The 14,542-nt window shown below is 47.4% G+C and overlaps 1 protein-coding gene across 1 annotated transcript in view; it reads right to left on the bottom strand.

Moving 5' to 3' along the window:
* The window catches only part of LMTK2 (lemur tyrosine kinase 2), a 75,699-nt gene that overhangs the window by 1,467 nt on the left and 59,690 nt on the right, over window positions 1-14,542 (bottom strand). The window contains exons 9-13 of the mRNA XM_080941250.1: window positions 14,182-14,303; window positions 10,047-10,196; window positions 5,701-8,605; window positions 1,167-1,299; window positions 571-810 (exon numbers count right to left, since the gene is read on the bottom strand). Of these exons, the coding sequence (XP_080797376.1) occupies window positions 571-810; window positions 1,167-1,299; window positions 5,701-8,605; window positions 10,047-10,196; window positions 14,182-14,303 (3,550 nt within the window). The remainder of the gene's footprint in view (window positions 1-570; window positions 811-1,166; window positions 1,300-5,700; window positions 8,606-10,046; window positions 10,197-14,181; window positions 14,304-14,542) is intronic.

Raw genomic sequence — 14,542 nt, 5'->3', positions numbered from 1 at the left:
CCCTGCCTAGAATTCCCAGTAAGGGGCTGGGGTGTGGCTCAGTGGTAGAGCCCCTGCCTAGGATCCCCCAGTGAGGGGCTGGGGTGTGGCTCAGTGGTAGAGCCCCTGCCTAGAATCCCCCAGTGAGGGGCTGGGGAGTGGCTCAGTGGTAGAGCCCCTGCCTAGAATCACCCAGTGAAGGGCTGGGGTGTGGCTCAGTGGTAGAGCCCCTGCCTAGAATCCCCAGTGAGGGGCTGGGGTGTGGTTCAGTGGTAGAGCCCCAGCCTAGAATCCCCCAGTGAGGGCTGTGGCATGATTCAGGGGTAGAACATTTACCTAGAAACCCCAACAAGGAATGTGCCTCAGTGATAGAATATCAGGAATGCTTAGTATATCTGAGGAACCCCACTACCACCATCACCCCCACAAACTGAGAATTTTCCAACAGCTTTATAATCTATCCAGGACAGACTAAAATAGCATCATCCAATCATCAGCTTTTGGGTATAGGGTAAAAGAGTGCTCCTCGCTGAAAAGCCATCCTGCCTCGGCTGTGGCCCCCAACCCCAGCACACGCAGGGCTCCTCTTACCTCCTTGTTCAATGTCTGAGTCCGTGAGATGTGTGAGAGAAAAGCTGGCAATGTTGGCAGGAGAGATGGAGAACCGGGAGCAAGGGGACACATGTGGCCAGCTCTGCTCTGTGCTCCTGGCCGGTGGGGGAGGAGAAAAGTATTTGGAAGTTTGAAGAGAAGGCTTGGAACCCAGAAGGCTTGTTGTTTTTGACATGAAAGGATCCGGGGAGAAGTCATCATCCCATTCGAAGCCTCCGCCTGTAGTGAGAACAGCGCCCTGTTATCTTTACCTTATCAATCCTTGATAAGGAATGGGAGCCCAGGACATATCAACACAACCTGCCAACAGATGGCAGAGTAAAAACACAGGAAGTGTGAGTCTTCATGGGTCATTTAAAAACAAGTGATGTTTCTTTCCAACAGTATTTACATGAGCTAGGCATGGCAGCACATGTCTTTAATCCTTAGTACTTGGGAGACAGAGACAGGAGAATCTCTCTTAAGTCTCTTAAGGTGAACCTGGTCTATATAAGTGAAACTGTTTCAAAGGCAAGCAAATGACCCCCCTTCCCCCGCTCCCCTGATTTTGCAACTGACCAACACAGCACAAATACCTTCTTCATCCGTGGAACTTTCAGAGTTCATGCACCTGCCTAGGTAGGGTGAACCTGAGGATGCTGCCGGGCTGCTGGGCCCAGGGCCGTGTGCTTCTCCTCCGCAGTGACCCAGCTCTTTGGTGGGGGTTTCCTGAAAAGCCAAACAAATACTGCAGTCAGCCTGTTTCTTGGAGCCCACATGTCTCTTACACAGCAGCCGACAGGACCATGGGGTGAGGTATGCTAAAAGTTATTAACCTGCTGAGTTGAAGGCAGCATCAGAGCCCCTGGGTTTAGTTACAGATAATTATGAGCTGCAAATGGGTGCTTGGAACCAGGTCCTCTGCAAAGACAACCACTTTTCTTAACCCATGAACCATCTCTTCAGCCCCGTGTCTCCACTACCCTTTTGAGGCAGGGTCTCAAACTCTAGGTATCTGCCGCCTCTTGGCCTCCAGACTGCTGGGATTAAAGGTGTGTATCATCAAGACCAGCTCTCCCCAGCTCTGGTATCACTCTCTTCATCCTGTCAGCCCCCTGACTGATGAAACTACAGGCCTGAGCCACCATAAATGACAAGGTCCTGCAGTATAAGGTCCCTCAAATGTGGCTTCAGCACCTGCACAAGGCATGTGAGACTGTCCTAAAACCTCTGAGAAACAAATGAACAGGCAGATGCAGGAGGGAAGAGTCCTAGATTCCACAGTGGTATCAAAGCTGCCAGCACAGCTAGACGGTATTGAGGAGTTTCTGGATCTACCCTGGAACTGAGCACAATACACCAAAGCTGTGAAAACACCAAGATCCAGCAAAGCCAGTGGGCACATACCAGGCCAAACCAGAAAGAGGTTTTTCTTTTCTTTTTTCCCCTCCCTACCTCCCCCCCCCCCCCCCCAGACAGGGTCTCTCTGTGTGGCCCTGTTTGTCCTGGAATTCAACCTGTAGACCAGGCTAACCTGGAACTCACAGATATCCACCTGCCTCTGCCTCCTAAGTCCTGGATTAAAGGTGTGGCCACCACTGTCCTGCCCGATGGGGTTTTAATGGATGTAGATGCACATGAGCTCATAAAGTACCTGTCGTGCAAGCCAGAAGATGTGAATGTGGATCCTGGGCGCCCATGTTTCCAGGCCATGGCACAGCACCATAGTCTCAGCGCTCACCTCACTGCCCCACGGTAGAATCTGACTACAAGTCCACACCAGAAAGACATCGCCTAACCAGAGCCAGACTGTTAGCTCTCTAGGGAAAGGTGCCCATGGCAAAGCCTGAATTCTAGCCCTGGGACACACAGTAGAAAGAGAACCCACTCTCCAAAGTTGTCCTCTGACCTCCACATGTGCTGTGGCATTTGCTCATCTACACATACACAGGCTGCAAAAACAGACGAGTAAGTGGGAAATTAGGGATCTACTCCATGGGTAAAGGTGCTTGCTGCCAAGCATCATGACCTGAGTTGCATTCTCAGGGCTCACACGGTAGAAAAATGACTCTAACTTATTCTCTGATCTCTGCATGTACACTGTGGCATGAGCGTATACACACTGAATAAAAATGTAATAAATAAAATAAATGCATTAACCATAAAGAAAATCAAAATCTCTAGTTCTCAGAGATTAAATAATATACTTGTAAGTCTTTGATGGGTCAAAGAAAAAGTCCTAAGGAAAAATAGAAAATAATTTGAGCTGGATAAAACAGAAATACAATATATTTAAAATCTTCAGGAAGCAGCAAGAAAATGTACACCATCAAAGGCTAATAGAAAAACCATCTCAAGTCCCAAAGATTTTACCTTCAGAATCTAGGAAAAGGGGCTGAACAGATGGCTCAGCAGTTGAGAGCTCTGGCTGATCTTCCAGGGGTCCTGGATTTCATTCCTAGCACCCACATGACAGCGACTCACAACTCTCTAACTCCAGCTCCAGAGGATCTGACACCCTCTTCTGGCCTCCATGGGCACTGCATACATTCGGTGCACAGACATGCAGTTAGTTAAAACACCCATACTCACAAAAAAACAAAAAATAAACAAAAAAAAACAAACCAAAACCAAAAAACCCTGGGGGAAAAAACGAACCCAATGTGAGTAGAAGGAAGTACTAAAGATGGAGAGAGCAATGAAAGTGAAAAGAGAGAACAATAAAGAAAATAAATCCAGGAAACCGAAAGCCATTCTTTAGGGGTTCACAAATCTTACTCTCTTCCAGAACTTCTCACACATCAGTATAAGCCACTGCCCTAATAGCTCAGCCAAGGACAACACCAAGCAGCAAAGCAAAACAGAGAAAGCCAAAACCCAAACCAACTCTACAAACACAAGAGGCAGGCTCTCTTCTGCTCCTAGGAGCAACGCTGGCTGGTTCTGGAGGTCAGCCTTGGGTAGAACCCAGGAAGCAGTTGGAGGCTGGGGGAGGCACCTGTCTAACTATCCACATGTCAGGCTCAGCCCAGGCAGCTACATTTTCCTATCACCCAACCCCACATGCAGCAATAAAGAAGAAAGTTGTTTGTTGTTAACTTTTGATCTGTGCTGCCTGCCATACACCCTCTATAGTTGTGACCCCAGTCCTGAGAAACATGGTAGGTAAGAAAGTGACTGGAATCCGGCAACCCAGGGATGAAGGGGAATAGCGCTGGAAGCCTCCACCACAGGACCCTAAGAAGGTGCTTCTCAGAGGCCAAAGTGAAGCCAAGCACTTGGCTCTGAGAACCAAGGAAAAAAAGAAGGCAGGCATTGTCACAGATGGCAAGGATCCTGGCCTTCTGGCATATGTGAGAACCATTCTTAGGCTTGATGGGAATCTAACTGATTCAAGAAGCAAATTCAGGGTCAGGATGTGATGGTTAACATCTTTGACCCCAGTACTCAGGAGACCAAGGCAGCAGGACTACCAGTTCAACAATAGCCTGGGCTACAAGACAGAGTTCAGAGCTCACTTGAACCTATCTCAAAAACACAAATTTAGGGATATACGGCAGTGACAGTGTACACTACAAGCCCAAGGCTCTGGGTTCCATTTACATCCACAGTAACTCTAAGTTTATGAAGACCAGAAGGCACAGAATATGAAGGAAGGGGGCTGGAGAGATGGCTCCATTGGTAAAACACTTGCCATGAAAGGCTGAGGATCAAAGTTCAAGCCCAAACACCCATAAAAAATGTTGGCTGTCTGGGGACATGGCTTAACACTGGTCACTTTTTCAGAAGACCTGGGTTTGATACCCAGCAGACACATGATAGCTCAAAACCATCTGTAACTCTAGTTCTAGGGGAGCCATCTTGTGACCTCTTAGGGAACCAGGCATGCAAGTGGTACACAAAGACACACACACACACACACACACACAATAAAGAAAGACATGTGACATTGACCTCTGACTTCCACATGTAAGCAGATGTGTGTGTGTGTGTGTGTGTGTGTGTGTGTGTGTGAGAGAGAGAGAGAGAGAGAGAGAGAGAGAGAGAGAGAGAGAGGGCTCCAGTTACAAGTTGTTCCATTTTCAAGAAGCCTAAGCAAGCAGAGCACACACTAAACTACCAAGGGTCAGAACAGAAGGGCTGTCCTGCTGCCCACTCCAGAGCTCCCTGCCCGTACCAGGCCTGCACCCAGAGTTGCATATTACTGCCAGATTTTAAAATTTGGTCAATTCATTTCAGCAGAATTCTATTGGAGACCCAAAAATGCTCAAGGCTCCATCACTTAACGACATGCTAATACCTGTCACAAAGCCAGGCATGACGCACGCCTTTAGACCCAGCACTCTGGAGGCAGAGGAAGGTGAATCTCTTGAGTTCAAGGCCTGCTTGGTCTACAGAGTGACTTCTTGGATAGTCAGAGCTACATACAGAGAGAAACCTGACTCAGAAAAACAGACAAAAAAGTTGGGGAAAAGAAGACCACAAGTTATAATGACATGGGTGATGCCCTGCAGGGAGCTTAGCTATTGTTTGTGGTAACTTGGAGCCCACTCGTGTCCCCAGTAGCAGTTATGAAGATTCCTTCTAAGGTTTAGTATCTCAGTGTCTCAGCACTGTGACACAATGCCACAGACACTGCGCTGTGGGGAAAGGTGATGCAGGTGGATGACCAAGGGGAAGCTGACATAAAGAACAATGGGACCAAAAGGATGGTGTCTTTGGAGTCAGAAATTATAAAATCTTGGGCATTGAAAAGATGCCTCAGAAGTTAAGACACTTGTCAAGCAAGCATGAGGACTGGAGTTCAAGTCCCTAGCAATCATGTAAATACAGAGAAGCACTCACACGCTATCTCAGGGCACACAAACAGAGATGGAACCCAGAGCAAGCTGGCTGAGACAAGCTGAATCGGTGAGTTTGGGTGTAAGTGAGAGAACCTGCCCCTCTCTATATGTGGAAAGCGAACAAAGAAGATCTGCAGCATCAACCTCCGTCCCCCACACAGAAGCACATGTGCACGCACACATATGCAGGCACACACATGCAAATACGCATACGTGCACCCCTAATTAGACCATAGTTAACTTCACACCTTCTTGAAATTCTTTATAATACAGAGGTCAGAGGTACCTGGTCAAACAGATAAACGGTGACATCATCAAAAAATGTCACTGCCTTCTTTTCCTTCTTCCAGTCATCCGGCAGCTGCTCAGTGGCCTCAGCAGCTGAGGGTTTCAGCAAACTTCGAAGGTGCCTACCATCATCATTACTGACGATAATGGGCACAGGGTGCTCTGTGTCGTCTTCCGACTCAGAGCTTAGGCTATGCAAGTTGAAGGCCCGCAGGTCCTCATCCGAGTCATCACTGTTCTCATCTTCTTCATCTGCATCCATCCCATCCTCCGAGAGGTCCAGCATCCCAGACACACAAAGTTTGCCCAGGTATTTCCCTTCAATGTCTGGCTCCTTCAGCTTGGAGCCCTCCAAGTGGCTAGGCAAAGATTTATCCAATGTGGAACTTGTGTATGCAAGGAGTTCATTGGTGTTGGTGCCTGTGGAGGCCAGGGTGCACGGGCGATCTTCCTGTGTCTCCAGGTCATCACAGCTACTAAGTTCTGAATTCAACAAACTCAAGGGGCTGCTGGCCTCATCATCCACAGAATATGTCTCTCTGGAAGCATCAGCTGATGTGGGCTGCAATGTTTCTTGTAGTTTTGAATGAAAAGAATTCTGCAAAGCAGACAGCTGACTTTGATCTGGCTTGTTCTGTGGGGCTTCCAGGCAGCCTTCTCTGACATCAGAGCTTTCTTCTGGGACAACTGGCTCAGGTGGGGGCTGGTCCTTTACCAATGCCAGGGCACTGGCAGATGTTCCTGGGACCTCCTCAGGTTTTTTATCTGGCTCTGAGTCATTGTCTGAGAAGTATGCAGAGTCTCGATATGAACTTTGGGTGCCAAGTGTGAAGCTCTGAGGGGGACCTTCAGCACCCCTGTGGCCATCTCCTGCATCTGAGATGACGATGACTGGGTTGGGAGGCAAACTGCTGTGGCCACTGTCACCTGCTGCAGCTGTGTCTAAGTCAGCAGTGCCCTCAGGTGCAGGGTGCAAGGTCCACTCAGGAGACTCCAGGTTCTCTGTTTCATAGCCGCTGTCTGCAGGCTTATCGGGGGGCAAAAGTTTCTGAGGGGTCTGGGAGCCTAGGGACTCTAGTAATGCTTCATGGACATCCACTGAATCCAGGGAGTCTGGAGTCTCCACAGACTGCTCTGAGTTGGGGATGGGTGTTGACAAACTGTCTTCTAAGAGGCTATCTTGGCTGGTGGAGTCTGTGGAGAGGGCAGATGCCAAGGCCGCATCCTTTGGGGCAGCCTTATAATTAAGCTGATTTAAGGTCTCCACAGTTTCTGAGTTTTTCTCCAGTAAGCTGCCACTAAGAGGGTCTTCTGAAAATGGCTGATTTTGTAAATCCTGTCTCGATTCTGGAAGACAACTTTCCATGCTACCCTGACCAGTAATCTCATTCACAAGGATGGGGTCACTTTTGATTAGATTCAAGGCCTCCTTGCTTTGGCAAGTGACTTCTGGGGCTTCATTGCCCCCATCAAGGGTTTTGGCATCAGTAGCAGGAATTTCAACTGGGCCAGTCACATGGTCAGGGCTTAGATCCAGGCAGATGGAGTTCTCAGGGACACGGACATCTATAAAGGATTTGGTTTCTCCTGGCCTCAGAATTGAGTCTGGGGGGCCATTAGGAGATCCCTCTTCAGTGAGCCGGGAGGCCTGCGGTGAGGTCCCACCCTGAGGCATGACACCTGTACCTTCATTCTGTCCACTTGTGTTCTCCTGTGACAAAGAGGCGTCTAGTGCATGTTCCAGGAACTCAAGTTCAGGACTTACAGAGCCTCTCTGGGGTGAAACTAACGGTGCTGAGGTAAAACCTGCATTCTTAAGTTCTGTTTGAAGATCGTTCACCTGCTCCTTGCTAGGCAGTGAGCCTTTCAGTAAATTTTTCTCCTGAAGAAATAAAAAGTTTTCTGATAATTCTTGGACACTCAGTGGATCAAAGTGATCTTGGTGCAAGAGACTGTCTGACAAGCACAGAGGGCCCTGGTGCGAAAGCTTATGTGGCTTTTCTTTATCACACTGGCTGAGGTCTTTGGGATCCTCCAGGCTTGAACTCAAGACAGCTGGCTTAAAGTCAGCCTGAACTCCATTTAGTTCCATCAGATCAAATATTTTTTGGTGACTGGGCAGATCATCTGCTTTGTCAAGGTCACTGAATATATTGAAAGGGCTCCCAGGGATGCTGGCAGCACGTGAGTCCTCAGCAGAGCTTGCTTCTTTGGGGTGAACACTGCTCTGGAAGAAATCCTCCTCTGTACTGGGCTCCTCAGACACAAGGTTCTTAAGGGTCATAAGATGGGGTGCCTCGGCTCCAACCCTTTCTGGATTATCCACTTCAGTTGTGAGCAGTGCAGGTGGATAATCCAGTCCCAAGTTGCTACTGCTTTTCTCTTCCAACTGGATGTAATAGTCACTTCCAACAGAGAGGTTGTGTGCATCAAACACAGGGACCACCCCAGGGGCCCTTAGGGGCACCTCCTGGCCACTGTCATCTTGCTTGCCAGGGCCAGGATCTGAAAGTGAATTCTCAAATACCTCAACAGGGAAGAACATACTGGAATAAGACAAGGCTTCATCTGAGTGGCCTCTGCCTTGTTCATCAAAATGGTCGTGCTTGGCAGCCTCCCACACGTACTCAAAGCTCAGGCCCTGGCTGGTCTCAGTCACTGTGAGGACCTCCTCCATCTCCCGACCTAGCCGGTCCCGGGCAAAGTGGTCAAGAATGGGGAAGGCAGCGCTGCTTGAGGTGTCCCTGCTGTTGGTGTTAGGCTTGAGAGCAGTCCACTGCTGTTCAAAGTCCACCTCCGAGTCCCGCTGGCTCTGCATCCGCAGGTAAGTAAGCAGGCGGTGCACATCTTCTGCAGCTGGCCTCTTGTCAGGAGACAGCCAGCAGAACTGTAACACTTCATACCTGAGAGGCACACAAGGGCAAGTTAATGAACAGGGACAAACTGACTTAGAGTAAGCAATGACCTTACTTCAGAGCCAACCCAACACCTCGGAACACCATCAGCTACGGCTAAGAGCTTAACTCAGAGTGTGGTTTTGGCAAAAAAGGAAGGCAAAGGACACGTGAGGCGCCCTTTTGTTTTTTTTTCCAGGACATTTCATAATTTCATAGTATTCAGCCAGATCATGCCTTTTGGTTTTTCTTCTTTTGGTTTTTTTTCTTCCCATCAAAAAAAAAAAAAAAAAACAAACAAACATATTTTCTGGTTGCTGTCCTAAATTTTTATTGTTAATGTTTTGATGGCACTCTAAGAACATGCAGAAAACCTTTTCTAAAATCCCGACCTGTGCTTGTTTGGATATGCCTATTTTTAATAGTCATTAGCACATGTTATTCATGCACAACAGGCTTCACACCTCTGTACGGCACACACAGTAGCAGCACCATATTCACATACCTGCCCCTTGTCTTTTCTTCCCAACTAGCCTCCATTCTAATCTCATTTGTGGGGGTGTATGTGTCCCTCCCCTCCTCTAACCAACCCTATGTGTGTATAAATACTCAAGGAGGGGTGGAAGCCCATGAGCACCCCTTTCTTCCACGACAGGGTGCTGACAAGCCCAATGTATACACCACTGATTCTGAAATAGTTCTGCCACATTTGTTCCTTTTCTTTTCTTTTTCTAAATATGTATTTAGTCAGGAGTGGGACATCCCATGGCACTTGTATGGTCAGAGATCCCTTTGGAGGGGTTGGCTCTTTCCTTCACCATGCGGTGCCAAGATAAATGCATGTTGTTGGGCTTAGAAGTAAGCATTCTTAGCCACTGAGCAATCCTGGTAGCCCCACGCTCTCCTCTACAACTATTTAGCAGGGGATGTATTCATTGGAACAGTTCCTGTCCAACACTAGGGACAGAAGCCAGAAACTTGTGAGTACTAGGCCAGAGCTCTTTCTTCATGGGGCTACCTCCACAGACCTACCCTTAGGTTTGTTTTAGTTTTTAATTATTATTACTTTAAAGATTTCATTTTTAACTGTGTGTGTACATGAAAGTGTAGGTGTCAACAAGACAGTCTAATGCAGAGATGATACTTCTAACATTAGTCATGAATAATGTAAAAATGACTACATTTCAGAACATCTACTGTCTAAAAATAAGGATGTGTGTGTGTGACTGAATCTGGAGTTTACTGATTCAGTGAGGCTGACCTAGCTAGGCCACTGGGCCTCAGAGATATTCCTGTTTCTGCCCCCATACTGGGATGACAGGTACACTACCAAACCCAGCTTTTGACACATGTGCTGGGGTGTGAGTTCAGGCCCTCCTGTTATGAGTAACTCCTTCCCAGTAGTCTTTCTTGTTTTTGAAGCTTACAGAGTAGAATGGGAGCTACCCACCATCTATCCGAGTAAGGCTGCTCCAGCTGGGGCTTGGGGAGTTTCACGTCCCTCTCTCTAATGACTTGATTGAGAACATCCAGGTCAGAAAGGTTTGCATACGGCTGAGCAGCATTGTTGAAGAGTTCCCAAAGTGTTACACCCAGGGACCTGTGGAGAGCAAGATGGCCATGCTGAGTCTCTAACAACCTCGTTTGTATTCATAGTAACAGCAACTGTACGGAGAAGGTAATATTCAAGTGATTATTTATTAGTAAGAGGAGGATAAAATGATCCTTAAATAACCAATATCATACTGGGTAAAAAACAAAACTGTTATTTCTCTTAAAATGAGGTGCCCAGAGGCTTCGTGTCTTACTTCATCACTAAGACAGAGCATAGTAATACAATAGCAGGAGCTGAACAACATGGTCGCTGTAACGTTAAACCTCAAGCAATCAGCTGAGAGACTGGTGGGATGTGCTAAAGCTCAGCAAAATCAACCAGCAGTGAACACCCCGACTTCTGAGGTGGACAATTCACTAAACAGTGATAAACAAAATAATTCCAAGAAGCCTTTACATGAACAAATGTCACTTCCCACTTAGGCCTGTCACCTGCTGCTTTGGTCACTCCTCAGCGGTCCATGCTAGCAGCAGCCACTGAGTGCCAGAAGAGGCCTCAGGCTGGTGTCACCAAAGTTGGACATCCTATCTCATGGTCTATCCAACTAGCCCGTATGTTATTGCTGCTGTCTCAATGGGTAGACTAAGCTGAAACAGAACTCACCACAGAGCCCAGACTGGTTTGTAAGTCACAGTAGTCCTCCTGCCTCAGTTAGCCAGTGCTGGGAGTACAAATGTGTGGCACAGTACCCATCCTATCCCTGCCCAGCTGCTTGTCCTTGCACCCAGGGTTACATCCTCCCTAAAAAGGCCTAGCTCAGAGAAGTACTTTTCCTTCTCTTCACAGCCTCTCATTTCTCTCCACTGTCCATTGTTGACAGGAATGACTTATCTGTGGGGATGTTCTTAGGGAGCCGTGCATATCACCTGGGAAATTTTAAACTTTTTAAAGTTGTATGTACATGGGTATTTTGCCTGCATGCATGTCTGTGTACTTGCATGCTGGTGCTATAAAAGCCAGAAGAGGGTATCAGATCCTTGAAGATGGAGTTACATATGGAATATGAGCTGTCATCCTGGTGCTGTGAGTCCAACACAGGTCCTCTGCAAGAGCAGCCATCTCTTGAGACTCTTCTGGAGTAATTTTAAACAAGCAAGTTGGTACTTAGGATCCACATCACCTTTTCCCCCTTTTTTCTGAATTAGGGTTTTACTGTGTAGCCCAGGCTAGCCTAGATCTTACCATGTAAACTAGGCTAGCCACAAACTCATAAAGATTTGCATGCCTCTGTTCCCAGGGCTGGAATTAAGGGTGTGTGCCCATATCTAACATTCAGAGACAGAGCCAGGTTTGGCCTGGGAAAGTGGCATTTTTCAAAAGCTCCCTGTGATTTGCCAATCTTCTTCCAGATTCAGGTATGTAGTTAAGAGACTGCCCAATGCCCACCAGGAAATTGTGAGTAACCGCAGCAACGAGAGGCTTCATTTGCTGTTGTGCAACCTGGTGTTCAATTTCCTGATGCTACTTTTACAAGTGAGTGAGCAGAGCCAGCAAATTCCCTGTCCACAAACATTACTTCTCCTAAAGGGAGGAGGAGTCCTCACACTAACCCAGACAGCAACACCTTTTCCTTTCTGGCAAAGATCAATCAGGGTAGGTGATCAACTTAAGTACAAAAAATGTTTAGGACACTGTCCAGTGACTTTGGAATTGCCAGTTTTACTCAAGAAAATCCATTTGAAATGCTGAAACTAAAAGGTGTGCAAGGTGACAGATGTGGCCTGTCCCCCTGCCTGAGGTCTCCACAGTCCTCATTTGCCTTGATTCCTTCCCTCTTCCAGAAAGACATTCTCAGACCCCGCCACCCCCACACTTCAGAGGACAGGAAAGAAAACAGCTCCTTAGGCCCCCAAGTCTTGTTCTTTTCAGGAGAAACGTGTCCTGCTGCTGCTGGGCTCTCCCAAGCTCCACTCTCAGTCCTGCATAAAGTGACCCCATCCACCTTGGCACGAGCAGTTCGGCGGGACTTGGCGCTGCTGCCAGCGACTGTTCCGATGTACAGGAACAGGGCCAGGTGTGCCTTGGGGAACACGGGCTCTGTTTTCATGTCAATCATCCTGCTAAGGGCAATAACAATGCCAGTCAAGCATAAAACATCTCCCTGAAGAATCTAGGGTGGGTAAAAAGTCAGGAGCTTCCAGGGCGAAGCTAGAATTCTGAGAAATGAGACAACAAAAGCCACCTTTGAGCCCTGCGGCATACATGCAGGCACTTGGGTTTCTCTGCACGGATTCTAGGCTCCATGGAAGACACGTGCTGAGTAGGCCCAAGCCTTGGGTCCACCCAAATGAGCTGTCTCACAGAACGATTCTGCTTCAGGGCAGGTAATAAGCCAGTTCCTTAAAGGCAAGTTGCCAGACGGAGAGATGAGGACAACCAATGGGGCTGACTTATAAAGTTCATCTTAAACAATCCTCACTAGCTCAGTGAGATGCATCTGCAATGCCCAGCTGACTCAGTGTCCTATATGCAGCAAGATGCCCAGGTCTCAGCAGAGGCAAATACAGGTCCTCTACGGAGGAGCTTCTCTCAGCCGGGACGGCCATGGGCTCTCACCATAAGACAGACCAGAGAAGACAGTGCACCATCCAGAAGTGGAAGGGCCAAGTTGTTAACTGCAGTGGTCTGACACAGATCACAACTCCACTGTGTAAAGCAAACAACAACAACAACAAAACCAGATAATTCTTTAAAATCAAAAACTATAAAAACTGAACAGAAAGATTTAACAGAACAGACACAGCTAAACAGAGAATCGGTGCGGGGAGCACATGTTCTGGAATGGGCAGGGTGAGATGCAGGGAACAAGTAAGAGACACAACTACTCATATTAAATTAGCCTTCCAAAGGGAGAAAACAAACAGAGGCAACAGTTTTTAAAGGGGGGGGGGGCGCTAAGAATTTTCTAGACCCAACGTATTTTATTAACATATTTAGAAAGCCAAATAGAAAACAAGCAGGGGTGGGTGCATTAACCTACACACATACAACCCACACCCACACAGTTCACACCCATACAAATCACACTGGCACACACCACAGAAACAAAAATAGAAGAGAAAAAAAATCAGAGAAGTATTTTAATCCAGTCGGAGAGAAAATGTCACATCACCTTCAGAAAGCTTAGGCAGACTTAGAGCTGACTTCACAAAGCAACAATGGGAAGCCAGGGGACAGTAGAATGACCACGGAAAAGGCAGCGTGGTAGCCGAGGGCCTCACTAGTGCCAACCTGGAAGGACACACTTTGGGTAGGAGCAGAAGCCCAGAGCTGAGATCAGAACACAAGAGGAACAGAAGAAGCATGAGGAGAACAGCGGTGTGCGGCACACCACACGGCCAGCCTGCTCTGCACAGTAGCACTAAGTGTGTGTCCGAATGCACATGTGCACGTGCGTGCGTGTGCATTATAGCTAAAAAGAAGAGAGGTGTTCCAGGGCCTTGTACTAGTCAAGAAAGAGGGTGAGGAAATGAAGTAAGATTAAGGTATGTAAAAGTTCACTCATATTGTAATTTCTAGAATAATTGATAAAAGTATAGGCACAGAATACTTAGTTCCTAAATAAAGAGGAGGGAAAAAAAAAACCAGCTAGAAAAGAAAATCAACCCAAAGGAAGGTGAGAAAAAGAAAACAAAAATAAAGCTATTAAGAAAACCATGATACGGTCAAGTCAAAGACTGAGATACATCATTTTAGCATCTTTTGAAATGACCCCTAAAAATCAGTCTCAGTTTTTCCACTCACTTCAGTAAATATTAAGCACCTACTGTATTCCAGGCCTTGGAGGTACCAAATGGACAACAGAAGCAGTTCCTGTTCTGAGTAATGGCAAAGGGGTGGAAGCAGCAGCAGTGACTCTAACACAGCTGTCACCACGGCCATGCCGCACGATGTCTCTTTCCACCTCCAACATAACAGCAGAGCTGGCTCTTGCTAAGAAAACCAAATAAAATGGCATGCAGATACCTACCAGATATTACTGTACTTAGTCTGGTCTGCAGTCAAGAGCCTGTCCTGAAAGCTGGTCACTAGCTCTGGAGCAGTCCATCTCAAGGGGAAAGTTTTTTTGTCATCCGTCTCAATGTAATCCTCCTGCATGGTCACAAGCACAATGTTCAGAGCAATGCCATGTGAGGGGGGGGCTTGAGGGTGTGAGAGCAAAACGTTCTCAGCGAGTAAGCACCGGACCACAAAACACACACAGGGAAATGGGAAGCAGGCATGCCCACATCCCAGCACCTCGTTCAGCTGAGCTCAGCAAACACATACAGATGAAATCTGATTTGTTCTCCTTAGGGGTATATTTAACAGTTTAAAAGAAAAAAACCCAA

Source organism: Micromys minutus, assembly GCF_963924665.1.
Source record: "Micromys minutus genome assembly, chromosome: 29".
NCBI classification, from domain to species: domain Eukaryota; kingdom Metazoa; phylum Chordata; class Mammalia; order Rodentia; family Muridae; genus Micromys; species Micromys minutus.
Note: the sequence above shows the minus strand (reverse complement) of the source record. Positions and strands in the feature narration are given on the sequence as shown.